This window comes from Diachasmimorpha longicaudata, chromosome 6 (assembly GCF_034640455.1).
Source record: "Diachasmimorpha longicaudata isolate KC_UGA_2023 chromosome 6, iyDiaLong2, whole genome shotgun sequence".
Lineage (NCBI taxonomy): Eukaryota > Metazoa > Arthropoda > Insecta > Hymenoptera > Braconidae > Diachasmimorpha > Diachasmimorpha longicaudata.
In genome coordinates, this window is record NC_087230.1 from 5497108 (window position 1) to 5524138 (window position 27031).

The following is a 27031-nucleotide window of genomic DNA, read 5'->3' on the forward strand; positions in this document are numbered from 1 at the left end:
GAGAAAAACCGATGAAATACTTCTTCGTCTCTCCATCGACTTCTCCCATCCCCTTAAAACACAGCCATCCCCCTCCCCCCGTCCCTTAATAGCCCACCCACAATTGGATTCGACTTATGATTACAGAAACTCTCTCCTCCGATACTTAACGCGTGAAGAGAGGGATTAAAGGAATGAGCGGATAAGTTTGTTAGGAAGTCGAGCTGAAAATAGCTGCACTCTGTTTCTCCAGACCATCTCAAGTGCTAGGGCTTCGAGCGACCACTCTCTCTCCCCCGATTCTCCTCAATCGTGTTAAAATAACTGCCCAGTCTTATATTTTTTTTCACCTGTCTGTCCAACTGATCGAAGGTGATAAATAACTGAGCGCTCTAAACCCAATTTCCAAAAGTTTCCGACACGATTCAACTGGCCGCAGTGACATCAATAAGTACTGGACCCAGAAATGGTCCATGATTCATCTTGAAATCACCTTTGGTTGATTCTCCGGATTATGAATTTTCCGATAATCGATTGAACATTTTATCTACTCTATTTTCCAATCATAAAGTCACCTGAAAAGGACTCATCGACTGTTCGACTCTTTATCCCCTGCGGGAGCTGTCTATCCAGCAATTCATGGCTTTCAGCCCCTAACAATGTAATATTAACCACGTGTGCAGTGTATTCTTCATGTAATCCTTCTTGAAGAGAAAGAAATGTCATTTTTGTGGATAATGTCTCGACGAAGAGTCGTTTGTCAGATGTACGTGAAAAAGTCATGATCATCCGCGGAGAAAATTTATTGTCCGCCGAAGATCTTTCCGAGTTCTGCAAAAAAGTCGTCGGAATATTCCCGGAGATCGATAGTTTTTTCGGAAAAATATGTGTTAACGAGTAATTTAGAAAATTTCAGGGCCAGATCAGCAATTGAACTAATTTTCTCATCTCCCAGCCCTTCACCCATTGTCCATTCAATGAATTGTTCCTCATCAATCTCAAACATCATCATCACCTGCAAAGAAATCATTTCGAACGCATTTTCCCCTCGAATTTCCCGGGCTATTTGTTGAATTCAAAACATCATAGTCACCCATCTCCGGAATTTCCCTATTTTCTTAACAGTCCACGCATTTCCCACAGTTAGAAACCCCATTAAGGGCAACAGAAAGCTAAAAATCCCCATCTCAAAGAGTTTATCCCCTTGAGTCTTCCGTGAAGCTGAAAATTCCCCGGGATTTGAAATAATATTCTTAGCTTTCGGTGCAATAAAACGAGAAATTCCACAACACAGGGCACATTTACATCTTCCCCCTTAGGTCCTCCACTCGGGCATCTCAAAAAACATGCGACCCTTTCTTCTTCTTCCCCTCTTTCTTACGATTTTGCCAGTTCAGCGTGCGATATTAGCGCTCGACGGAAATTCATAGCTGTTACGAGGGCAGAATATTTTGGTCACGGTCGAACAAGCCAAGAAGGGCGCACTGTTGTTACCGCCTTGCGCTTCTCGCCAACCCTCCGCCAACCTTCCGCCGCCTGTCCACCGACTCTCAACCGACAATCGGTTTAAACGCATAAAAATGGACTGAAACACTAAAACCATTATCCATTCTTACTGTTTTGTTTTATCCACTGCAGATAATGTAAATGCTGGTAGGGAGAGAGGTCACACACTGTGTAATGTAATCTGCAGTGTCGCGTGCAGCGGAATTCCCTCCGGATACGCACATACACAGGGTCCCTTCCCCACTTCCATCCCCGTCTTGTTAAGGTATATTCACAGGTTTGCCTTTCTCTCGGTCTTAACCTCAAACTCATCCTTTTCACTCTGCGTCAACGCTTCCAGCTACTGGGGCACTACAATTCCCCGCGATTAACGAGCTGACGAGCCCATTACCATCGATTTTCCACTTCCGACTTTGCCCCAGTGCTCGGTTCTTCTTATCAAAGTCAAAATTGCGAAGGAAATTTGTCGGAGATGCGAGGGGTGGAAATGCGGAGATAAAAGATCAATAAAAATTATCCCCAAAGTCGTGAAAGTTGGGTAATTCTCGGACGAAGTGTCGTTCGGGGAAAAATTACCAGGCGAAGTTTCAGTTTACGAGACGTTGGAGGAAAATTACGCGAAGGTCAATCAGTTTTCATTGAACACACGGAGAGAACAATTTTTTAATTACCGAACAGTCAGGGATTTTTTACTGAACATTCCATACTTTTCTGAAACGTTTGGGACTTTTTCCTGGAACTTCACTGAAAAAGTGCGTAATTGTTCCCCAATTTTTACCGAATATTGTTTTGACTGTCATTTTGTCTTCAAAATCTTTCGCCCTCCGTGTTGACTCGATCCACCTTGATCAATTCTCAATCAAGCTTGATCCAATCATCAGTCCATCGTCCATTCCCACCTGGAATATTATTCATTCAAAATGCTGAGAATGGGGGTTATGCATTGAAGAGGGACAACAGGTATAAACGATTTTGGGGTGGGGGGTTGTAGCAGCTGGAGTGATATCCCGGTACAGTTTGCGCGTCGACGAGTGTAATTGGGACACGGTTATCGCTCTTTGGCACCGGGGGTACGCTGTACCCGTCACGCTAAGCGCCATTGATACTGGATTTCGGTATTGCTGTGAAGATAAATTGCCGGGGAATGGGAAAAATGTCTGATGAAACTTTTGGAAACTGTTCAAGGTCATTTGTGTGGAATTCCTTGATTCCATTCCACGATTTCTGATAACTCAAATTTTTAACTAAATTGTTGAAGAAGAGCTGGAAGTTTCGGTGACAATCGCTCCACAACAATTAATGCAGATCAAATTGCGTTTGGAAATTTCCAATTAATGTGAAATACGATCCAATTTGATACGGAATGTTTACATTTTTATTACAAAGTTCAGTAGTTCAGGTGATTCTCGTTCTTCTGCTCGCAACTCCATTGAATTTTCAGTGAGATTTTATATTTGCTGAATATTTTCCCCTAAATCGAATCCAATCCAACTCATCCGGAAAGGGATAGTAAATTCCCTATAAGATTCCAATCTTTTCTCATTCCTTTTTCACCTCTTCCCCGTCGGAACTTCAACATTTTTCAAAAGCGAAGGATCGTTGAATACTTTTCAATCAATTTTATTACTTTTTTCGCAAAACAAATATACCAAAGAAATGGTATTCTTCTCATACCCTTATTTAATCTACATTATTCGCACTACGAAAATTCCATTTCCTACCCTAAAGCCAACACTGTCCTCAGGAATTTTTCTCCATATTTAATGCGTCATGCAAACCATGAAAAAACACTGATTCACCCAGATTTCGGCCTGTGTTACTTCTGCCCGAATGCTCAAACCCGATCCAGCTCACGAACCCACGAAGGCAGAGAGTTAATTCGGTAAATCGAGCCGACCGAAGCGTTATTCTCACCAGTTTGATTCTCTCCGTCTCCAGACTTATCCACTTCCGGTGAAATTCGAATAGTGTCCACTTTGAAAGCAAAGCCCAGTGATCAAGTGATCATTGATCCCCGTAACTCGGTCCTATCAGTACGGATTGATGCGCTCCACCCCCGGGCCAATCCCTGGACACTTCGCGTCACAACTTCACGGTGAAGCACTGAATATCGGAATGATCCCGCTTTGATCGATCGCCAATACCAGTTCACAGAAAAATATTCAGAACGAAAATAATCGCGAGGATTTTTTAACCGTATTTCCTCTCTCACCCTCACCCCCCGCCCCCACCACTCCATGAAAATCGAAGTTGTCGGGCCAATCCTGAGGGGACTCTCGACCCGTCACATCCGATAAATTCCACAATTTCAATATTCCCTACTGAGAATATATCGATTGTAACAAATAAAGAGAAATATTCAGTACCGAACCATAAATTGAGAAAAACTGACACGTTTTCAATTTTTCCTTCAATTTTCTTGATGTTCCAAATGCCCCCGAAATAATCAAACTGATAAATAAACCATTTCGTTGGTTTCCCCCCCCCCCATATATGAATATTCAACAACAACAAAAATTCCTGTTTTATCGGTATTTAATTACTCAGTGAACGACACAATCCCACCAGTTTCGACATCACTTCCATTTCCCCGAAAAATATTCAGAACCGCAGAATAATTTTACTCGACATTTTACTCGACATTTTCCCACCCCCCGTCTCTCTTGAAAATACAAAAGCTCTTTATCAGCCGTTTCCCCAGTTATCTCTCGCCTCATTCCCCCAAACACGGACCACGGGCATCCCGAGCCCAGTCAAAGTTCTAGTAACTCCCCGATAAACAAATCCTCACTGTAACCTTGCCAATTCAGTTGACAATGGTTATGTAAACCCTTCAAGATTGAGCCACAAGGCCACTCGCTCCCACCCCCTAGTCCTACCCACCCCACCTCATTCCACCCCTCCCGCTGACCTTCGCGAATCGCCTCGTTTCTCCTCCCACAGCCAAAAATCCAATTTCACTGGCATTGAATATCATTATCACCCTTCCAACCCTCAAATTAATCATAAAATCATGAAACAATTGGATCATTTACCGCCACCAAAAACACGGATATCAAATTATACCTCAATTTGATGTGCAATAATTGTAACGCAGTTGATTCTGCGACTGTTAATACTGCAGTCGTCCCCCAATCGGTGGAAATTCCTCAGGTAACTGCATGGGAATACCCGGGGATGCCACTCAACAGGTCGATATTATTGGAACGTAGACGGGTGAAAATTTCGGGCATAACCCACTGCTGTCGTCCCTTTATTCCCGGAGCGCACTCTCCATTACCTCCAATTCATCACAAGTCCCATTGTCCGAGTGAACAGTAAACACTTTGGGGTATCTCAGAGACAACTTGACTCACCAAAACCGAGAATTTCTACCGGGAATTTCTAGAACTGGGGGAGAATCATCGAGCCAACAGAGATGAAAAATCCAGATGACACAACATTCAGAACTAAAAGACCTGTCAAGTACAGTACAAACCGAGGAAATGAAAACGAATAAGCGCGTTGTATGATCCTGCTTTCATCCGGAGTAGAATAGACGGCTGGAAGGAAAACTAAACAAGGACATTATTGTACGATGCAGTGGAACAGCAATCGAAATTTTTGATTAAAGTGTTTTGGTGTTTCTGTAATGACCCGTGATTTCCGGTGCTAAAATTATGATTCTCTTCATATTCTCCACAGTCAAAAAATCAGCAGTTAGGTATCAATTAATTTTGCAAATTATTGCCACAGACAACTGCACAATGTCCCATTTAAACAACTTTCATCGGAAATCGAAAATTGTCGATAAATCATTAATGATAAGTAAATAGTTTTATTGTTGTATGATTCCCCCTGCGAGATGTATTTCAAAACTGCTTTAAATTCCCAGCAATCACAATTGAAATCTATAATTAAAACTCCCACTTACCATCGACCAGGGTATAAAAACTAGTAGCTATGCCCTCCCCTCTCATAAATGGACGTATCGACCTCACGAATGAAGAGACGGAAGGAAAACATTTCAATGCAATGATGACACGTGATTACTTGACATGAATTTTGTACTAATAGAACGATTAATTTATTTCGAATGCAGTTAACTTATATCAATGAACGAACATCATTAACAATAACTAAACCTCTCTCCAAACTTCAAAAACGTTCGTTCAAAAATGACCAGTGGAGTAAAACAAGCCCTCATTGCCCTCATCTCTTTATTACCAGTAATAATTTGTCCCTCACACATCTGTGTTTGGAATATCTTCCAAAAATCTTTGACAGAATCTTCCAAAGCTCACCCCAGAGATTTTTCTCCTGATCCAAAAGCTCTTCAAACGACACTTGATTTCCAAATACTCCAAGAACTTCGACTCCGCTTGCCAAATCATTCTCAAAAAACTTCTGCCTAAACTACCCTACAATTAAACCCTTTCTGGAAGACTTTGTCATCTCCAGATCCTGTTGGGTCTCCAAAAAAGCTCTTCCACATCTTCTCCAAAAAATTCTCCCAAAGATTTCCCTCCATCAACCTACGATTCTCCCCCCTCCCCCTTACATGTATCTCAAAACCGTTCTACATCTCCAACAATCAATTGAACCCCACAATTAATCCACCCCTTCCCCACTCGCTGAACATCGTTCATCAAGACATCTCCCTCCCTCTCTCCATCATTCATCGAATAAAAACCCATCTTGTCCCATGCAACCAGCAACTACCTCTTGCATCCATCTCCATTTCTCCTCCACCCCTCCCTCTCCCCCTTCCACCCACACCATCCCAACATGCCGCCCCTACCCCTCCATTTCTCCAGCATCGCCCCCACCACAATTCCCTCCCTCCTCCCCCCAGCATCGAGCTTTTCCTCAGCATATCCCACCGCCGCATATCTCTCTCCCCCACCCGTAATTTCGGTATATCCCCCTGTTCGTCTCACCGTCGGTTCGCATGCACCCAAGCGCCCCAGTGGCGCCATCCCCAGCGTCGACGCCGGCAATGGGTACCATTCCACACCCGCCGTATCCTACTGCCTCTACCTATCCCCAGGTTCAACCTACCCGACGGCAAACCTATTTAGCGAGGGAGCTCCTCGGCTCCGCGAGCGCGCTCGCGAGGCTACTCCTCTCTGATTTAACGTGACATATTAGCAATAATAAATAAATAAATAACAATTCGGGGAGTACCCAGATGTACAACTCACCTGACGATACGTCACAGAGCTGTCACAGTGGTATTACTTGAGAGTGAATTAAAACAAAATATATATATACATATATATATACAGATATATTTTTCGACATCATCCTCATGTGCTTCCGATGTGTATCAACTGCCAGTGGTAGTGGTAAATGTGTCCCTACGTCTTCAAAATTTTAGATGCGTGTGCGCGAGTGTCCGTTCATCTCCGGTACATCACACTGTACAATCAGTTTCAGTTTATACCCGAAATCACGTTGTTCCGGGGCGATCTGATGCACTCCAGTATTCATCAAATGATGCACTCGGTGTTGATGTTTTATCGTTATCAGTGTTAATCGTTGAATATTCCGTTGAATATTTTTAGAATAATGTTGAGTAAAATTAACGTCAAAATATCCCAGTACTCGCCGACATGCGGTGAACACTGACAAGTTCAGCGATTGTGCTTGACGATGATGTGTAATCTGGAAACAACATCCTGGTGATGTTGGTGAGGAGGTGACTGGAGGATGAAGTTCTGGTGGAGGATACACCAGTTGTCATCACCAGGGTGGTCAATTGATAACCGTGGCGATCGCTGGCCAATGAGCTAGCCCCTTCATTGATGATGTGACAATGTGTGATTGATTAATCCGAATAATTGTAGGACAGTTTTTAACAGCACACGCTACCGTCTTGTCCTTCCGTCCTGTCACAATTTGTTCACCTGTCAATGACGTTGATGAGCCAAATCCTCGTGTGTGACAATTAACCAAGTGCTGGTTTTCGGGGAGAATTCATTGGATTTTGTCATTCATTATTGTCGTCCTGATTGAGGGACGATTGTTCATCGAATAAGAACAGCGAACAGAGCAGCCGCCCCCATGCAACATGCAGATGATCCTGGTTGCTGGCGGGTGAGTCCATCTCCGGGTAACTCCTCCATTCGGTGTTTATTTTTTTTCTAAATATATTTTCATTGTTGTTTTTTCAATGAGAGATGTGTCAATTGTATCATCTGGATAACAGCCACTGGTGTCTCGTGGTACCACTCATTCAGGGGTTATTTCACACACTGTCATGACTATATGCCATTCATTCGCTTTCACATGACAGACGCAAGAGTCTCAACACTTGTGTACATGTGTTGGGCTGCGCATAATCAACGAGATGTGTGATCCATGTGTATCGGGTGGAATTGACGTTTGGTATAGTGGTGTTGGGAAATATCTGTGGGTAATTGCCGTTTGCTCGATGACCTTTGAAGGGATCTTATTCGGGGTTAGATAGATCTCTGTTGCGCTGGGGATGTGATCGAATGTCGTTGGCACAGTCCCGTGGGAATGTGTTCCTCCCTTACCCGTCAGCCACGTGCATGTCGACACTACCCAACTCGCGCCTGTCTGACCCGGCCATATACTCCATCCACTGATTCTTCGATATTTTCATTCATTTTTTAATTGTCGGCGATTCGAGTGGCGAGGAGGGGAAGGGGGGAATGCACTCTGCGGGTTTGGGATCGTGGGAAAATTTGAATATCCAGCGATTTCGGAGTAATTCAAGAGCTTTTTCACTGCAATCATTGGAAAATTGTTCTTGAGAGGTTTAAGCAAATGGAAGTTCCGCCGGAATTTTTGGGATTTTTTGGAGCGAAGAGGAGTTTTTTTTTAATAGGATGGTGGGAGGAAGGGGGAGTTGGATGAATTGTTTGTTAGAGAGATCATTTCGTTTTTGTTTTCATAATGAAGAGGATATTTTAGAAAATGCAGTTCTTGGAGATAAATTTAGTTTTTAATTGATAAATTTTGGATTATTGTTATTGGAGAATAATACATATAATATCGTATATGACATATGTATGGATTAATTTTGTTTTTTAATCGGTGAAAAATTCTGAATATTCGATTATTTGGGTTTCGATTTTGGTATTGAACTGCGCATGTTACTTCATCGACGGAATTTATCATACCTGAAATCCATAACCCGACGACGACCTCGGACATTTCCAGTAAGTGAAATTTGAAAGTTCATTATTTTTTCCCCCTGCATCAACCCTAACGCCGGTCTCTTGAAAATATCGATTAACTCTTGTCTGAAATTCCAATTATTTTCTAACAGCATTAACCACCATCTTCCAATGACTTGTTTACTATTTTTTTAAATAAAAATATTTTCCCTGAAGACATTGAATTCCTGATGAATTTTGATTTCCTCTTATCGTACACAATTCTCTCGTCACTCGATATTTTCCACCCAGAGGTTAAAATGTTGCTGGCATACCACCTATATGGAAAAACTGTCGATTCTTCTGCTCCTCTCGATATGCCATCACAAAACCCTGTCACCATCGAGGGCAAATGTACTGAGAAAATTCCCTCGTCTGGGAATATCCTTTTTCCACCCTCCGACTGAGTTCCTTCGAGCAGTGACACTATGAATGGGGAAAGAACAAGTGAACGACTGAAGCCCGGTCATTCCTACCCTCTCAACCCCTAGCCTCCCCTCTTGCCTACGGCTTTTATGTCTGCGTATTTCCTTTCCGTTCGCACCTTCCCTCTTTCGGCAATTTCTCCCGAGGGAAAAACCGGGACAACTAATCGTTTGCTCTTTTTTTTTCTCAGTGACCTCCGGCAGCTGTCACCCCACACGCTCCACATGCTCACCTCTCGTTTTTTCCTCATCTCGTTTTCCTATTTCTCATAAAGAAAACGATGCGACTCCCCAGGAGTCACAAAATTGTTTCCACTCTCTCGGGAATTTCCACAATTTTTTTTTATTTATGACTTTCTTTCGCTGAACGGTAAATGAGGAATTCTTTGGGAAACAGGCCACTGGAAATTTTTCTATGACTTCCAAAATTTTGGAGATATTCGAGGGCACTATTTTAGATGGGAGGACATTTCGTAAATTTTTTCAAATTTTAATGGCGAGGCGCAGATTGGATTTGATGTACTTTTTCGTCTGAGTAACTTGATAAATTACGATTGGAGAGAGAAATATTTTTAATAAAAGTTGTGTATTTTATTATCATCTTTATGTAAAAAATATTCAATTTTTTTCTCGCCGAATTTGTAGCCAGTCAAACGCATTTGGTAGCAGAAATAAAGGGAAACCCGTGGTTTCTTGAATTTGGACATTCAGCGGATGGTCCTGCAAATTTATGATCAACTATCCATAAATATGTATTTTTTTCTAACTGTGTACTTCCATCTCTATTGATATTTCCAAATTTTTCAATCATTTCCGTTGACACCGAAAATTTTGGGTGACACACTTGACAATGAATCCCTAAAATGTAGGTTATACATCTGGGTCACTGACATTTTGGACGTGGAACGTGGGCAGGAAGGGAAATGGCAATTCGAGATCTCCATTCCTTGTGCATCCATAATCCTTCACTCATTCAATTGAGAATCTGAGATGTCCATTCTTTCACGTAAAAATACGAGATCACGTAGCTGATGGAAGAAATGCACATTCAATCAGAAACTCACAAATCCTTGGATAAATGTTGACGAGCATTCAGAACTTGTCGAAAGTTGTCGGCAGAATGTAGAGTTATTCATCGATCCATTCAACATTATCAGACAAGGACATTACCACACAGTAGATGCAGACTAATGGCTTTAGTGCTAGTGTAATTAATTTAAATCTCACACGATAATACCAAGGGTGCGATAGTCACGGGAAAATTCAATGTCCCTTGACCGGTGGAAAATTAGTCGTGAAAGATTAAGTGAAATATCCTGAGAATCTCAGGAATCATTGAATTTATGGTAAAAATCCGGTAATTTACGATACATAATATTAATAGCAATTAATCATTTTATCATCATTTTATTTTTGCGTATTTTGGTACAGGAGAATTTATTAATTTTTTGTCTTGTCATTACACTATTAGAGTGCACCAGAAATCATTTATTCTCCAGTAATAAAAATATAGAATTCCGCTGAATTTTCACTGAAAGGTCAGATGTGTCAATTTACCCCTCCCTTAATCGAATTCAATAACGTCCCCAGAGGAAAGTGCAGCTGTGACTCCAGCAAAAAAATCCCAGCAGTTATGCAGTCACAGTTAAACGGAAAATTCTTTAAACAATTATTGAATTTTCAGTTCATCCTTCGGTGGGAATGAGGTACACCCTCTTGATTTTTAAAATTTCATTACTCTTCTTCTTCTCCCCAGTCACTTACCACATCAATTTTTCTCCTTCACTCCTCTCCATCACGAAAATAAAATCCACCTCATCAGACAGTACCGGGGGGTAGTACAATGCAAAGAAAAAGTGATGATGGAAATTACTAGGGCTGCGGAGAGGGAAATACTCCGTCAACTTCTGTTGATACTCTATAGAAATCACTTCGATTGCACATTCAACATAAATCCGGTGAATCGTGAAGTGGGAGAGGAAAAATTGATGAGTTGCAGAGGTTTATTTACCAAAAAAACGTGATTTCCAGGGACTTGAAGTGTAATTAAAGTGGAAAAAATAAATCAGAAAATTATGTGCTGATAAGACACTTTTTCTCTCTTTCTGGTGTTTTTCGGCGGTGATAGAAGGGGGAGGGGTGGTGAGGATAGATTGAAAACTTTGTTTGGCGAGTGGCTTGTAGTTTGGTGAACGCAAAAACTAGATTTTCCGATATTCGATCGGCACGAAGGGACGAAAGTGGAGGATGAAACCCCCGTTGTCATTGGGTATAGACTCTTCTTCTCGTACACATTTTCCTTTTTTTTTTCACTGGAAAAATTGTCCCCTCTGAAACTACCGCATCCATACTGTGCACAAAGTGTCGCATTGTTCTCACAAACTACCGATTGTATGAGCGTCACTTTGGAACTTGATTTTCCCTCATTTTTTTTCTATTGAAAGTCGTTTCTCCTGATTTCCTCGGTTTTTTGTAACGGAGGAAGCGTTAGCAAAGGATTTATTGAGGGTATAGTATTTTTTTCTATTTCAATGTCCGTCAGAGGATAATTGATTGATTGAAAACCAATTATTGAATATCAATATCTTAAATTTATAGCCTGTCACATCATAAAATGTTCTAGAAAAAATATTATTATACAGAAGTGGAATATTATTATAATATTTTATATTTAATTTTTTTATTACCAAAATGCCAATATTATTAATTAGAACTATACAATATTTTCCGGTCTAAAATGAATAGAACACGTGTCCAAATATCACAACAATCGGATTATTATTTATTATCTCCACCAAAATTTGTCTAGAAACTCGTTTCTTGGAACTTACAATTGGCCTTCATCCAATTTTCATTTCATAAACCTAATAGTTGAACGATTGTATTAGTGTATTTCACCCCGAATTATCACGTCAATCGAGTCTACACATATCATCCTACCATTCCATTATCATCACCACAACAAAAAATCATTTGAACTGCACCTACTCACCTCACAAAATCAATAAAACACCCGCAGAAATCTCAAATCAATTTCATCTCATATTTTTCCGTTCGCCACTAAGATATTCCCAAAAACCGACACCTGAAACATGAAATACAACAGAATTAACAATAAATAAACCCATCACCACTCTCCCCCCTTCCCTAATACCCAATAAAACAATTCAGACGACAACACAACGAGGGACTCGAGCTCTCCAAAACCCGTTGCTCTAAATTCTCAAATTTCCTCTTCTACTTGATCTCTAGACATTGACAAGGCCGAGTCTAAAAACGTGCCGCAGCAGTGCCGGCTATTTTTACATCATCACGGAAGAAAATAAAAAAAATGAGAGACCATTGACTCGTTGTCAAAGGTTGCAACGAGTGTAAGCGCTAAACTCTCCACCTGACTCATTCCACACATTTTCCACCAAAACTTCCACCCATTGTTCATCCCCTAATGACGTAATTAGGTTCAGTAATTGGTTGTGTGATGAGAAACGCGCGATACGATCATTTCTCTCATTAGAATTACTAGAATTCCCTGCCCTTCACCGTCTGCCTCCCTTCCCCGTCCACCGACGGGTCAACAAATCAGAATCAATATATCATATCGCCCAATCTATCTCTGAAATATTCGATAATCCACGTACGCCTAGTAAACTGTCACCGCTGTTTCTATTTCCCCCTCACCCCCCCCCCCGCCGCAATAACTTGTAATTACACAGTAATTGCCGGTGCAATTATGCGAATCAGAAAATTACGTTTGGACGGGTGAAATATACGATTGTGAGAAGCAATTGGTATGATTGAATCGAACGAACGTGGAGAATTCTAAATCCAATCGGTGAGAGGCTCTATTTAATTCGTCGTCGTAGTGATGAAAAAAAAAGGGGGGGAAGGGAATTAGGTGCATCACATTTGGATCGATTCTTGGAGGAAGACGGGGGAATTAATGCGTTTCAGGGCTTTTGGGTTTTCAGAGGTATCAGAATTGTCTATTCGAGGGGATCGGAAGGACTTCGGACTGTTCCAATTATTGAATTAAGGACGGAGGGTGGGGGAGAAAGGTGTAATTGTATTCTGGTGGTTGTACGTTTCGGATGTAAAACACGAGGGGGATAATAATGCAGGGGGAGAAATATTCTTGGAAAATTAGGTGTCTGTTCCGGAATCTGCCAGTTAAAACAATATTTAGTAAGAATGAGGGAACAGTCACGTCCTTTTGAGTGACTTTTCAGGAAAAAGTGCGAAACTTTTCCTCCATTTTTACTGACTACTATTGACTGGTACATTATACGTAACGTAACGTTTTATATTTGGGTCTATGTTTCCCCCACCTCCCCTGAATTGAAAAACCTCCATTGTGCATTCACCCACTCACTTAATCCCCGAAAACCATCTCCCCAAATTTACTTTCTCAGCCAAAACTGCACCAACAGCACAACATGATTTAAAACAATTCATAACTACCGCATTAGCTAATGATCCTCTCAGGAATGATTGGCATAAAACACTGTGACGCATCTTTATTGTGGGTAAAGTGAATTAGTGATAAGGCAGTCAGACGATCCAGTTTTTCCCGACGTCAGGAATTCCAAACTTCATCCGAAAAAATAAACATTTGGGTCAAATTCCTCGCGTACTTCCAAACTGCCACTCGATTATTTTCCTCCTCACCCCCCTAAACCCCACCCAACGCCCCACGACGACTCAGTGGATGCACAATGTATCCGTTAATTAATTCCTCAATTAGTGCTGTTTGTCCCCAGAGGTGTTCGAATGCATCAAAGAAAATGAAATCGTGACTAACTGAAGTCACAAAGGTTTAATATATGATGACTTCGCCGCACGTGTTTTGGCCGACGGGTTATTTTCGGGTTGCGTTATATGTACAGGAAATAAAGTGAGATTTGAGTTTTCAAGTGGTGTCGATTCACGGGTGGAAAACAAGGTGAATTTTCATTTAAAACGGATGAGGCGGAGTATTTGTTTGAACGAGCAAACGGTAAAATAATCAAATTATACGTTCGAATCTTTGGTTTCAGGGGGATTATGAATATTCATGAGAAACAGGTGGGGTAGAATATAATGTTTCACCTTTCGACGGAATGTGGGAGTGGAATTTTAATCAAGTTTGCTGGTACATTGTGAGTGATAATGTGGCCTTTTAATTCAGGCATTGAAGCAATTGGGAGAATTTATTAATTAATTGGTGGAGCTGTTGAACGAGATGAGAGAAGAATTAATTATTTGAGAATTATCTTGGGAATTGGGCAGAAATTGCGATATTTAGAGGTAGCGTAGTAATTGATTTTTTCAATGGACTAAGATAGCTCAGAAAATTTATTAATACATTATTAGAGCTATAAAATTTAGTAATGAACGTTTTTTTCAAATAACTCCCTTCTAAAAGTCTTTCAAATTAAGGAATTTAGGTGGATTTTGTCATCGATCTTTTTAAGATATCGTAATATCTCTACTTTAATCTGTTTTTATTATTCATAATAATGGACTGGTGGTAATAAAAAAGTTATTGTCATTTGGAAAATTATTATTAGCTTTAGGGCCATTCACTGACTGATTTCAATGGAACGTAAAACAATAACACGAGACAACTTCATCCATTAATTGGTGAAACTGTCAAATAGAAGAATAAACTTTTAAACATTTATATAATAACAATATTAAAAACTATAGGATTTAGAGCTTTTAGAGGGCTTTAAGATTAAATCTTCTACAAGATTATGAAAATCAGAAATACCGAGTGTCTTATAGAAATCTCTCCGAACAGTCGAGTTTTTATCTCGTAGTCTTAACAGTTGAAATAATTAATGACAGATTAATTAAAAATAATTTCGGAAATTTTTTTTACGGTTTTCCATGCGCTGATTTAGAGGCAGCTTGCAAAGACCATTGTCTATAGAGAGATTTAAGTATTTAAGAGGGCGTTGTCAGACAATTTTCTCTGAATTCGCTGGCTCCCGGAATATTCGTAAAATTATCCACATGAAATCTGGTGGAATGGGGTAGAGAAAAATTAATTTCGGAAGGATTATCTTATGAATTTTTAGAAAGAAGCGATTTAGGGAAATTGGACAGGATTTTTCGTAAATGATAATGAAATTATCTACGGGGAAGTCTTCAGGTCTTACTGGGGGTGTCTCCCTCAATATATAATTTATTACTCTTTCAGTGAAAAAAGTGGACGAAAATTATGGTGACAGTTTTCAGACAGTTTTGATACAATTTTCGATTAATTAAAATTTTAAGAGTAATTACATCTGAATTCCCAACTGAAATTTACTGTTGTCCTTAATTTTTCAAATGCTCAAAACAGGTACACAAGGATGCAAACAAATAAATCGATGGAATGTAATTAAATGAATAATATGAATCAACCAGAAATAGGGGGAGGGGAAATTCATAAAAATTTCTATCTGTCCAAGATCTTTCAGAAATCATCAGGACAATTATCGAAAGATCTTTGGAAGTTCTTCCTGATGACGCAAAAAAATTCTTTTCAACGTTATTTTCTTTCGATAAAAAAATATTTTCTTTGAAAAATCTCCCAGAGAATGTTTTCGGATCCTCAAAGAGATCTTCGATAATCTTTCTATGATTCCTCTGAAGAATTCCGATAGATCTTCGACTTGGAAAAATTTTTTTACATATGAAACAATATCTAGCAACGAGAAACTTTATTAAACTCTAGGAATCCCTTTTTTGCGTTCATTCTCCTCAATTTTTAATCTCAAAACTCAAAAGCATCGGTTCAACATTATGGCTGACAATTTAAACTCGTGCCAAACGACAATGTCCTCGGCTATTCATTCTTATCTTCAGAATTCAGGCTATGGGAAAATACGGGCAGCAGGCCAGGGTCTACGAACGCAATAATGTGACTTGAACAGTTGGATGCTCTCACAGTCGTTGAACGTACCCCATCTAACCTTTCAGCAGTAAAAAAAAAGGGAGGTGAAGAGGACTCCCTGGATTGCGCCTTGGAATTGAGACTGAAGCGAATTTTGAAGTGAAATTCGTTGGAATAAATTGACAAAGCCGTGAGACCCGTGCAAAGTCTCATTTACTCACAAGAGTCACTTCTTCGCAGGGGCTATTTTAACTCGGAATCAATTTGATGTGGCAATGATGAAAGTGGATGGTCACGCGAAGTGGATAGAGTTAGTTTTCCCCTCATTGGAGAGGTCTATCGATTCCAGAAATAATTTTTCTTCCGTGTGATGCCGGTAAAAGTGAATTGATTATTTATTTTTAGTTGTCCAGGTAAAAGGGAACAAATTAGCTGGACCGGAACCAGATCTGGCCGAAGATTTGTCAGTCTCGGATCGAGACTTGTTTTGAATTTGGGATTTTAATTGGTGTCGTCTGCACGAAGAGAACAATTTTCCAATTTTTATGGTGTGATTCCGATACACGGAAATGAATTTTAGGGAAAAATTAGACCTCCAAGGGGTGAAACGAGGGATGAAGTAGGAGGGATAGTTTGTAACTATTCCGTCATTTTTACCCAACATTGTTTTGACAGGCAAATTACGTAACACGCACCGTAATTGTTCAAGAATTTTTCTCTCCCTGTGGGCTTATCAATTATTAATCCTCCCCCAGTCAGAAAAACATTGTTTGGCCCAACAAACAAAGACAATTCTATTCTCGATTCAAATGGAATATCTTTCCTTCAAAAAGTATTCACGACAGCAAACATTACCGTCTTTTAGTGTCAAATTTCCTAGTATGTGATTTCTCCAAAAGCCAGTACTTAAATCTCTTTATTTTCGTTATTCTCCTTCTCTCATCCGCTTTTGATGCTCAATACTTCGCAGACATCGCGATAACACTCACCGGGCATTTCGCCCACTCGCAGCTTATTGTATTGCAGTGATAGAGACTCGCAGCTATGAATACATGATAAATCGAGGGAGTTACTGTTTTCTTTGAGAATCGCGAAGGCTTTCTGATCTTCTTCACCCGCTACAATCTCAAACTATTCCACTTTCCATTGTTTCCAGCGCTTCTGCCAGGGGATGGGCGGACACACCAGAGGTGAATTTCATTTCAGTTTTTCGGTTCCGAATCGCTTTGTCCTACGCTGTTCGCGAAAATTTTTCGCTCTGAGATGGAATGGTTGAGTAGTCGTGGATAAAATAATAAATCATGGTTAATGAGGAGTTGAACACCCTAATAAACGAGCTCTTGAGATTTCAGTCGACTGGTAGAATGGGGGTTGATCAGGAGAAAGGAGAGCTTCAGGCGATAATTATTGATATTTATTAGACAATTTCACCATTTTTCTCTGCCCCTTTCAGACGTTTTTGGGGCGTAATTCTAGACTAAAAAGAATTATCACTGAATAAATGTTTGCACCATTATTGCCTGAAGAATTTCCAGGCACACCCCCGGAATTCGATTTCAGTGTCGTTCTTCCTCAAACTTCTACGAAACTTTTCAACAACTGAATTATTTCTCGAACAGAATAAAATTTTTTTCTGTTCAAATTCTTCAGAATTATCGTAAGTCCGTCCGTTTCGGAAGCCAATGCCGTTTTTCGCTCAATCGCGACATTTATGGAAGAAGTTTCGGAAATGCCTGAGTGCTCGTGAATAAAACAATAAATCGTAGTTAATGAGGGGTCTAAAATGATATTAAATGAACTCTTCAGATTTCAGTCAACTAGAAGAATGAAGATTAATCACGAGAAGGGAAAGGTTTATTGGGAATATGAATATTGGATGGAAATATAATACTTCATAACTGATCAGAGCAATAAAATCAATAACTTATTTATCTGGATGAACAGAATCTCAGACAAAAAAATTTACAATTTTTTAAATTAAAAAAAAGTACCCAATGAATTACGGTCTGACCCGGGTGATTTATCTAATCGTTGATTAATTTTAACGGAGCAAACCGCAGAATTTACCTGGCAACTCATACAACTTTAATTTCGACTATTTTTTAATTAAATTTTACTCCGCTCGCGAATTACACCGCAATCCCCCTTCGAAACGTGATTTTTCTTCTTTTTTCTGGTAATTTTCATTGAATTTTATACTCCGTGTACTCAAAAGACGAGTGAATTCATCGGGACTGCGAGGACGGAATCGATTTTCCAAAATTAGCACCATTTATCGTCAGACAGAAGCGTTTATGGAAAACGAATCAGAAGCCAACGGAAATTTATTCATTGCATAAACGATTCCATCCATCCAATTCTCCGCGGTTATCTACGACATCCCCTCAACGATTGAACATCATTGCCAGCCCTTAGCCCCTCGACTCGCCCACATTCCGAACATTCGTTTCAACTTTCCGACAGACTAGTGGTACTTTCCGAAAAATGCCTCTCGAGCACTCACCCCTCACATCTCGTTCTTACTAGCCTCCTCGAGGAAGTTGGTACATCCTCACACGTGCTCCCAACAGATGACATTCTTCGAGTGCACTTTCAGATTCTGAGACAGGGAGAATCCATTCACCTTGTTGGAGGTAGTTCAGCTGTGGTAGTGAATTGCGCTGAGCCTCTGAAAAATATTGGCGATGAATCCTGATGGTGTCTTAGCGTGAAATACGAGGAACCGAATCGAAGATATGAGAGAATTATGAGATCGTCGCGGTGAGACTAAAAACAAAAATTAAAATAAAACTTTGAGAGCTGGATGAAGCCCTAAAATCTAGGAAAATCATGTCACGAATGTGGGAGATGTCTTATCGTGTAGTATGGTAATGATTACATGATAATGAGACAGAAAAAATATTTTTGTCAAGAAAAGATAATTTCTCACGCCTTTTGTGAATATTAACAGAAGAAAATATATTTCCACTTCACTTTACCACACCGAGACTTAACCACTCAATCACTTCCTTAATTGGCTGGAGTTGCAACGAGTAGTAATGATGTAATTGGTCAGACATTCGATAATCAGTGATCGAACGGTTGATTTTATTCGGAAGGAGAAGAGCGTTATTTGTGTGTTAATGATCTCGATGTTGTTATGAGCTCCTCGAAACTTATTCTGATTATTAATTAAGTACCGAACTTAATTGTTTTGAATTTTTCCAACTCTGAATAAAAATCAATCATTAATTAACTGACATGATTGCTAAATATACAAATAATTTTCAGATTTCCTGGATATTTTTGTAGTGAGAATTTTGTTGTGGGGTTATTTTTCCCCCGGTTATTTTTCACACAAAAAAATCGTAGCTGTTTTTGTTGTTTTGGTAGATATTTTGACGCGGTAAATAAGTTGGGAAACTCGAATTATTATGTTTTACCCTCAAGTGCGAATTTACCCAGTGAAGTTGGAACAAAACCACCGGTTGTGATATCACTGGTATCACCGATCGTATAGCACAACTATTCTTCCTTTATGCTCAGGTGGTGCCAGACAGGAGTGGCAAATGGCTGAAATACCCGTGTCCTCTGTGGTTTTCACCCTCACAGACGGATATTGAGCGCCCCCTGTTCGGGTATTTAAATGCAGACATGCCGGACAAAAGCGCTTACTGTTGGTGGAAATTTAAGGGAATTATTACGAGGGATGTGATGGGTGGGTTGAGAACCTTTTTACTGTTAAATTTATGGGGACGAAGCTGTGACGAATGCAAATTATTCTTACATTGATGATTTCAGTGTTTTTTTTGACAATTTTGGAAGTTTTGATTGCAGTTTAAAATAAATTGTAGATAATTTGAGTAGAGGAGGGATAATTTTTAGTGAATATGTTTTTTCGTGCATAATGCGATATCGTTTAATTAAGGCGATAGTCAAAATTGAAATTTAATTTTATAATTGAGGAAGGATTTTTAACATTAAATCAAATCAAGTTTTTCAAGATTTAAAACCATATTTCTACTAATGGGAAGACGGCTACTCATTTTTGGAGAAACAGGAAAGATCTTCAAAAATCGTCTGACTAATTATTCTCCATATGCGACTGAATACATAACTTGACTGACCAAATCAATTAAAAATTTCGGATTATCAAGAGTCTAATGAGCTTACGTCTTATTTAAACCAAAATAATGTTCAAATTATTTCCGAATTAGACAGTACAAAAATGGAATGACATTGCGAAATGTTTAAAAGTAAGATCTTTCTCTGAATTTCACGAAGAACTCGACTTCCGAGATCATCTGAAAATAACCTGAACGTGATTCAGTTGCTTATCTCGATTGGAGTTCATCCCAACATCAATCGCACTGGTTTAATATTTATTAGTCCTCGTAATCTAACGTGAATGTTTCCAGCTTCGATTTCCTAACACAATGATCCAGCTGCCCCCCCTCCCGCCCCCCTGCGGATCGCTATCAATCTTCCTCGGCTGTAAAGACCCTCTTCATGATGATGAAAATATCAGTGAGTTCATAAAAATAATGCTGAGGAGGAGCAGTCGAACGTCAGCAGTTTCGTCATGTGATGGTTTAAGTCACTAGTCTCCCTTGTTGTATTTCTTGGTGAGGCTCTTTTTTGTTTGAGAAGTTTTCTTCCAATGGATCAACATAATGCGGTGGACGTAAAAGTGTCTTGGGAATTATTTCGAGATGATCTTCGTAAATCTTTGAAATTCAGGGGAAAATCAAAGAGCTGGGTTTTTATATCAGATTAGATTCACTAAGTAAAATCGTCGTGAAAACACCTTTCGTCATTTCCGCTTATCGTTATTCATTAGACTGACATCAGAGTTAGTTTTGTGAGGACAATTTTATTTGAATGATCATTCAGATGATGATCACCAAATTAACGTCATGTTGTCGGGAATGTGAATTATCTTTTTACGAGATACATTTTCTTTTGGTAAATAGAACTTTTCCAGAATGTCAGTTTGTTTTCATTTTCACTGCAATATCTCTTTCGAAAGATTCCAGAGATCTTCCAATGAATATGCTGAAGATTTCTGAAAGATCTTCACAGACAAATATTTTTCAACACAAATTTCATTTTTTATTCCACCATTTCACCCAATAAAATTCTTCTCACCAAATGTCTTTCCACAAATTCCTACAATTCATTCGTTCCACAATCAACGTCTCCACGTCTCTCACTGATGACTCAACCCCCGAATGAATCCCTTTTGTTGATGTTCATCTAGATCCATAATCCACGATGAAGAATCGCGCATAATCCGCAAACTGGAATGACCCCGGATTTTCCAGTGCCTTGTTTCGGGTATCAAGAGTAATATTCCTCTCATCTCAGTCCAGAAGTTTGCCGCAAGCCATCTCTCCTTGATGACGGTGCAGTCGAGTGCACGCCCTGCCCACTGGCAAGTGAAATCAGGCCACAGGACAAGCCCGACATATTTCAAATTTATTAATACACATTTTACGAAATTCGATGGCGCTAGATATCACCGAAGTATCACGATTGCTATCAATTATTCATGAGGGAAGACCCAAAAAAGCGATGGCCTGTTGTAATTCCACTCTTGCACGACTAGATTCTCATCAAAAAAAGGGGTCTCTGAAAGTGGATATTCAAGTGCCTTTTACCCTCCAAATTCATCAATTGAATTACCCGATAAAAATTTAACGAAATGGATAAACAATCTTGAGGTATTTACGGAGCGGTTGAGGAGAATTCTAAAAAGTCAAGGATTCCATGGATTTTGTGAATGCGATCTTCCAAATTTAAAAAAAGAACGTACACAATACGTTAATTCATCCCTTTACAATTCCATTTCATTTCAGGATTCAGTTCACGATTTTATAATAGTTCACAGTTTGATATTGTGTGCGATGCCTCACGGATACGAAAAATTACTGTATATTACAAAATGAAATGACCAACAACTGAATTGACTTCCAAAAGTTCATTAAATTTTTTTATGTAATTTAAAGTTATGATCCTTGATGTTTTCCCCAATCCTTAATATTTTAAATCCATCTTCACGACCTGTAGGAGCTCTATGACCCTTAGGACCCTCGTAACGCCTGAAAATTCATTAATATCAGGTAATACTACTTGTTAGTCACATTCGTATTAAATAGATTCTCATTAACATCATTATGAACAAAATCAATCTAATTGATCTGATTTTTTTACACAGAAAAGTTAGGGTTTCGTCGCAAAAATATGAGTGAATTGTCCATGTGAAAAATAAGATGTCTGATTCTATTTTTTTTCAACGAAAACTAACAATTCACCAATTACGACTGCACACTGGAGTCGTAATTTAAAAGTTTTTATTTTTAGTTTTATCAGCTAGCGGATTGCGATACGAGCATTGTTTTTACACTTATTTGATGTGCAGTGCATTGTAAAATGTTGCTAACATTTTTTTTGTGTGTGTAGACAAGCTAGTACACCTGAGGTAGTATCCAGGTGGTTTTATTTTCTTTCATTCCACCGCATACATTCGTTCTCCGCAGTTTCTTTCTTCAGTAACACATTTCTATGGTAATTCCAGTAAATGTGCCTCAAAATCATGAATTTTTACGCCAACGTGAACCTTCATAAAACGAGAATTTACTTCGTGTTATCTTCTGTTATCTTTCGTTACTATTTGCGATTTCGTAACGCTATTTCATTTGAGATTTTCCATATTTTTTCTCACATATTTCATCTTTAAAATGTGGACTGTTTGTGTCAAAGTGCTTCATCTAGGAGGAACATTTTTCTAGACTCAGGAAGATTATTCTGAGAAATTTTAACAGCGGACCAGAATGTGTCTGAATGATCAATGAATTTGGTGGAATAGTTCCTTACGGTTAATAATAGTTTACCAAAAGTAAAGTGAATCGACAATGTACGAGAAAATAAAAAATCCTACGAATCTATTTGAGATAATTATATGAATATATTTATTTCAAGTATATTCTATACTTAATTAAAGTATAGTCATTATACTTATATCAAGTACATACATTATATATTATAATTTAAATTTTTAATTAAACAAAATTAAGTTTCTATTCTCTTCTATATTAGATTTTCTATTAATATTTTTTTCATGCTTTAGATTGAGACCTACACAGCCTCATATACTAATTTAAATCAATAAATAAATTTCCAAATAAAAATACTCCCATTCAGGTTTGCATTCTCTTGAAATAATGCACCACCAATTGCATCAATTCTCCCTAAACTGATCGGGGAGACGAGCCAAATTCGATGAAGTAAATCCCCTTGACGTTCCTCGTCTGGCAAAACTCTGGGATATCCCAAAGTGCTTCAAATTAAATTTATAAAAATCTCCTGGCAGCGGTACACCTATGTCTCACTACAATTTACACTTCCCACCACCCCCGCCCGCGCTGGTCCACCCCCATCCCCATCGATTACGTCTACACATCAACAATTCTTCCCACGTTTTTTCATCTCTCGCCTATAGACAAGTATAACCGAGATAATCAGCGTTCCGGTGGTGGCTCGAGTCAGTGCGCAACTCAGCCAGCCAAAAATTCATTCAATCGTGTGAAACCGCACGGACAGCGATGCAGAATTTATCGGACACTGGTTAGAATGAATGCGACGAACGTGTTCGCTTGACGCACCAAATTAAAAGAGCGACTGTCACGTTTTAACGGTTGAATAGTATTTTTTTGCCTGTCATCGTGGATATTTGTTTTCTGAGTGTGTCATAGTTTTTTTGGTGCTCTTGACAGAAATTTTTGAATGAAATGCGGGGGAAAAGTCTTGGAAATTTTGGAGTGGTGAGATTAACGATTTTGAAAATTCGAGACTATGCGCTCGTAAAAAATTATATATATGGAAATTAATTGTTATTCTCAGTCAGAAAAATTATATTTTGACCTCCAGTCCAATAATGTTTATATCAATTTTGTCATATCAACTTTTTCTCACCATCAGGACCAAACTGAAGTAACGATAATCCATTAAACACTTTTACCCAACGGTACCACAATTTTTATCACAAGTTTCTCTTCACGTCCATTTATTATTCAGATTCCTGAATTTTAATTCGGCGTTCCAAATTCGTACTATCATATGTAACATTTGTGTAACCCCTGATATGACTTTAAAAAACGATATGAAAACCTCGAAATGTTATTATCATCCCTGTGAAATCCTCTATTTAATGTGGCCTATTATTACCCCTCATGTTTTTCAGAAAAAGTCAGGAATAAAATGAAAATGATGAAAAGTGATGGGAACATTTTAAAGAGAATTCACTGACACTCGTCGAATGCAAATGCGTGTGAGAAGGAAAGAGAAAAAAAGTGCATCTCACAGGAACAAATGTCGGTCCAGCGGAAAGTTTCAGGCAGCTCTCGTCCATTTCCGCAGAGCCCGTGGGTTTTTTACACTTCCTCTTCATCCCGTCTCTTCCGTTCGTTGGAAGCACATTCACATCGTGCATCTCAGCATCTTTCCACTGTAATGAATTATTAATTAAAAATCTCGGAGTTTTTAATGAAATCATAAAGGGGAAGGGTATTGGGAAAAAAGAGCTCCACCACCTCTGGGTATTACTTCCGCTACATTGAACAACTCGGTGGAGACTTGAAATAATCGCGGTTATTAGAGTCAAACCGCGGGGAAGGTCTGCGCACATCGACAAACCAGTGACCTGGGGACTGAGTTCACCAGTGTGATGAAATTTCTCAGATCCGAGGAGTTGAATACGTCATGTCTTATTTTTAATGGCATCACAGCGAGAGAAAAATTCAAACAAAATCACAGCTAAAAGAAATAAAGATTATTTTTGGAACGAAATTATTGTTGGCTTTTTGTTATTGATATTATTTGAATATATTACAAAACATTTTGGAAGAAATAATCTGTCAAAAATCTCTTAGAATTCTGCAGAAAAGTCATCGAGAGATCTTCGGAAGTTGAAAAGATTTTTTGGAAAATTCTCTGAGGACAATTTTGTTTGTTAAAGATCTTCTGAATTTGGTTTTGGACAATATTTTTAAAAATCTCTCTTTCGAATATCTCTAATAAATAATTGTTTTGACAAAAATTTTTCTACGCAAGCATTTACCATAACAAAATCGAAATTTCTTGAATTTTGGTATTAAAATTGAATATACATTCACAAGATTAAAAATGAGATGACATTGTGACGGTAATTTGCAGAAATTTCTACCATTACACGCCTCAAAATATTGATATTCAATACAATTTCTGTGAAAGTCCATTTCGTTTAAATCCACTTACGTAAGAAGAATTTCCCTCTCAATTGTATTCACTTCACGTGAAAATACTCCCCTTGTTCCCTAGAATATTTCCCTCTCCATCTGTTTGTTTACAACGGTCTATTCCTACATTGACAGGTTCACCAGTACCTCGTGTTACTCGACTACAAATCGATATCGTTTCCCGGTATTTCCACACAACAAAGCCGATCAATAACAGCTGTTGCATTTTTCGTTGGGTCTGGTTAATTATAATCCCCCTAATGGGCACCCCCTGAATTGTTAACAGACCTCAATGCTGACATTACATTACTGCATTATTCACTCAGTTCGCCTATTAGATTCCGACTAGTCAGTAATTACGCAGGATATTACAAGTCGACTCACGAATGGGTGAAAAAAAAAATGTTTTTTAATGGGTAACGTAGAGAGCTTTAATGCCGTGCAGTTTATGAGCCGTTAAATTAAACCGCGATGATGCGTTTCGCCAGTTGGTGTCAACAATAGTTTTTCCTTATGAAAAATCGTTAAAAAATTTCAGACCTTGAAATATTGCGACACACAAATTTTTCAGTCGCGCCAGTAAACGGACACTCGTACGTTCAATTCATCAAATTTAATAATTTATTAGAAATAAATGAACGAAAAGGTTGATTTCTCAGTCAATCACACCTAGAGATAAATCTGTAATACGTCCCGATTAAAACCTTCATCAAAGCCATAGGTCAGGAAATGCTCTCTGTGGCATTGCAAATATTGTTTTAAAAATATCCAGAACGATATAATCCAAGGAAACATAAAAAAACCTTTCTTCGCGGTTCAATCGAGTCGATAAAAACTCTTGTCTCTTTCTAATCTATAAATAAATGGTAAATAAGTCTCCCTGTCATATAAATATATCATATTTTTCCCCTATATGCTCATCAGCCACGGAGCGTAGTGATCACTTGAGGTTCAGGGATTTTTCCTGGCTCCGCAATGTCTTTACGACCCCCAATTTCCCAAATTCTCATTCGTTTCAAAGATTTGACCTCCTTGCTTCGTGCAACTCACTCTCACGAAATTTCGCAAAAAACCGAAAAAACACGCAACTATGCACTGAGGAAGTTGCTGACGTCTTTCTCCCCCACCCCTTTAACTCCCGGGACAATTCGTAACATGGAAGTAACCCAAATAAATAATGAATAAAATGAGAACACAGACTTTTTACCATTGTCGAGTTAAATAAATTGCTGTCAATATTTACATAAATTTTTTATATGCCTTTTTCTAGAAAATTTAATTTAATTTTTAGAATTCAACGGTTCCACTGTTATTATTAGAATTTTGGAAACTTCAAGATCTAAAACTCATTAAATTCAGATCTAAACAAAATTTTTTTGGTTTTAATTTTAGTTTAAATAAATTCAATAATTTGGTTATTACAAATAAACTTTTAAGGGCATCAAACCGATGATTTTTGTGAACTAAATGAATGAGTGTTTTTTAGTTGTTATCATTTTTAGACCTTGATGATTTTTTTTTAATTATACATAAAAAACAGGCAATAATGATTGAGGATTGTGTCTCCATCACGCGCGACTTTTGTGGAAAAGAATGAGGGAGGAATTTCTGTTGAGCTGCATGGTTCCACTATCAGCAACGCGATAGTGAAAGAACGTAGTATATACAGGAATGAAAAATGTAATCAAAAATTGGATCAAAACGATTCTAAAAGGCTGAAGTTGCCCGGATTTTACGTTTCCTGGTTTAAATTCAGATGACCTTTTTCTCCTTAATGGGGCTGAAGTACTGAAAATGGTCAATACAACTTTTTTCCACAAAACGCGAGAATATTCCTGATCC

General features: G+C 38.7%; 2 protein-coding genes and 1 long non-coding RNA gene across 16 annotated transcripts in view; 2 read left to right on the forward strand and 1 right to left on the reverse strand.

The window, feature by feature from the left end:
• LOC135163403 (potassium voltage-gated channel protein Shaker) overlaps positions 1-27031 on the forward strand; it is a 157753-nt gene that overhangs the window by 72846 nt on the left and 57876 nt on the right. Inside the window, exon 1 of one of the 6 annotated variants that reach the window (XM_064122809.1) lies at positions 4640-7563. The exons of the other annotated variants lie outside the window; for them this stretch is intronic. Coding sequence (XP_063978879.1) covers positions 7538-7563 — 26 coding nt within the window. The 5' untranslated portion in view covers positions 4640-7537. Of the gene's footprint in view, positions 1-4639; positions 7564-27031 lie in introns of those variants that run through there. 6 annotated transcript variants of the gene reach the window in all.
• Positions 10945-27031, reverse strand: part of LOC135163413 (uncharacterized) — a 139237-nt gene continuing 123150 nt past the window's right edge. For 3 of the 9 annotated variants that reach the window (XM_064122834.1, XM_064122833.1, XM_064122832.1), the window contains 3 exons: positions 24277-24420; positions 18439-18701; positions 10945-12161 (listed from right to left, as the gene is read on the reverse strand). In XM_064122834.1, the coding sequence (XP_063978904.1) occupies positions 18555-18701; positions 24277-24405 (276 nt within the window). In that variant the 5' untranslated portion in view covers positions 24406-24420 and the 3' untranslated portion in view covers positions 10945-12161; positions 18439-18554. The other 6 variants (XM_064122836.1, XM_064122827.1, XM_064122829.1 and 3 more) reach the window with 6 other exon arrangements.
• On the forward strand, positions 23233-24759 carry LOC135163414 (uncharacterized). Its single transcript, XR_010299114.1, has 2 exons — positions 23233-23737; positions 24157-24759. It is a non-coding gene; the product is annotated as an uncharacterized LOC135163414 (long non-coding RNA).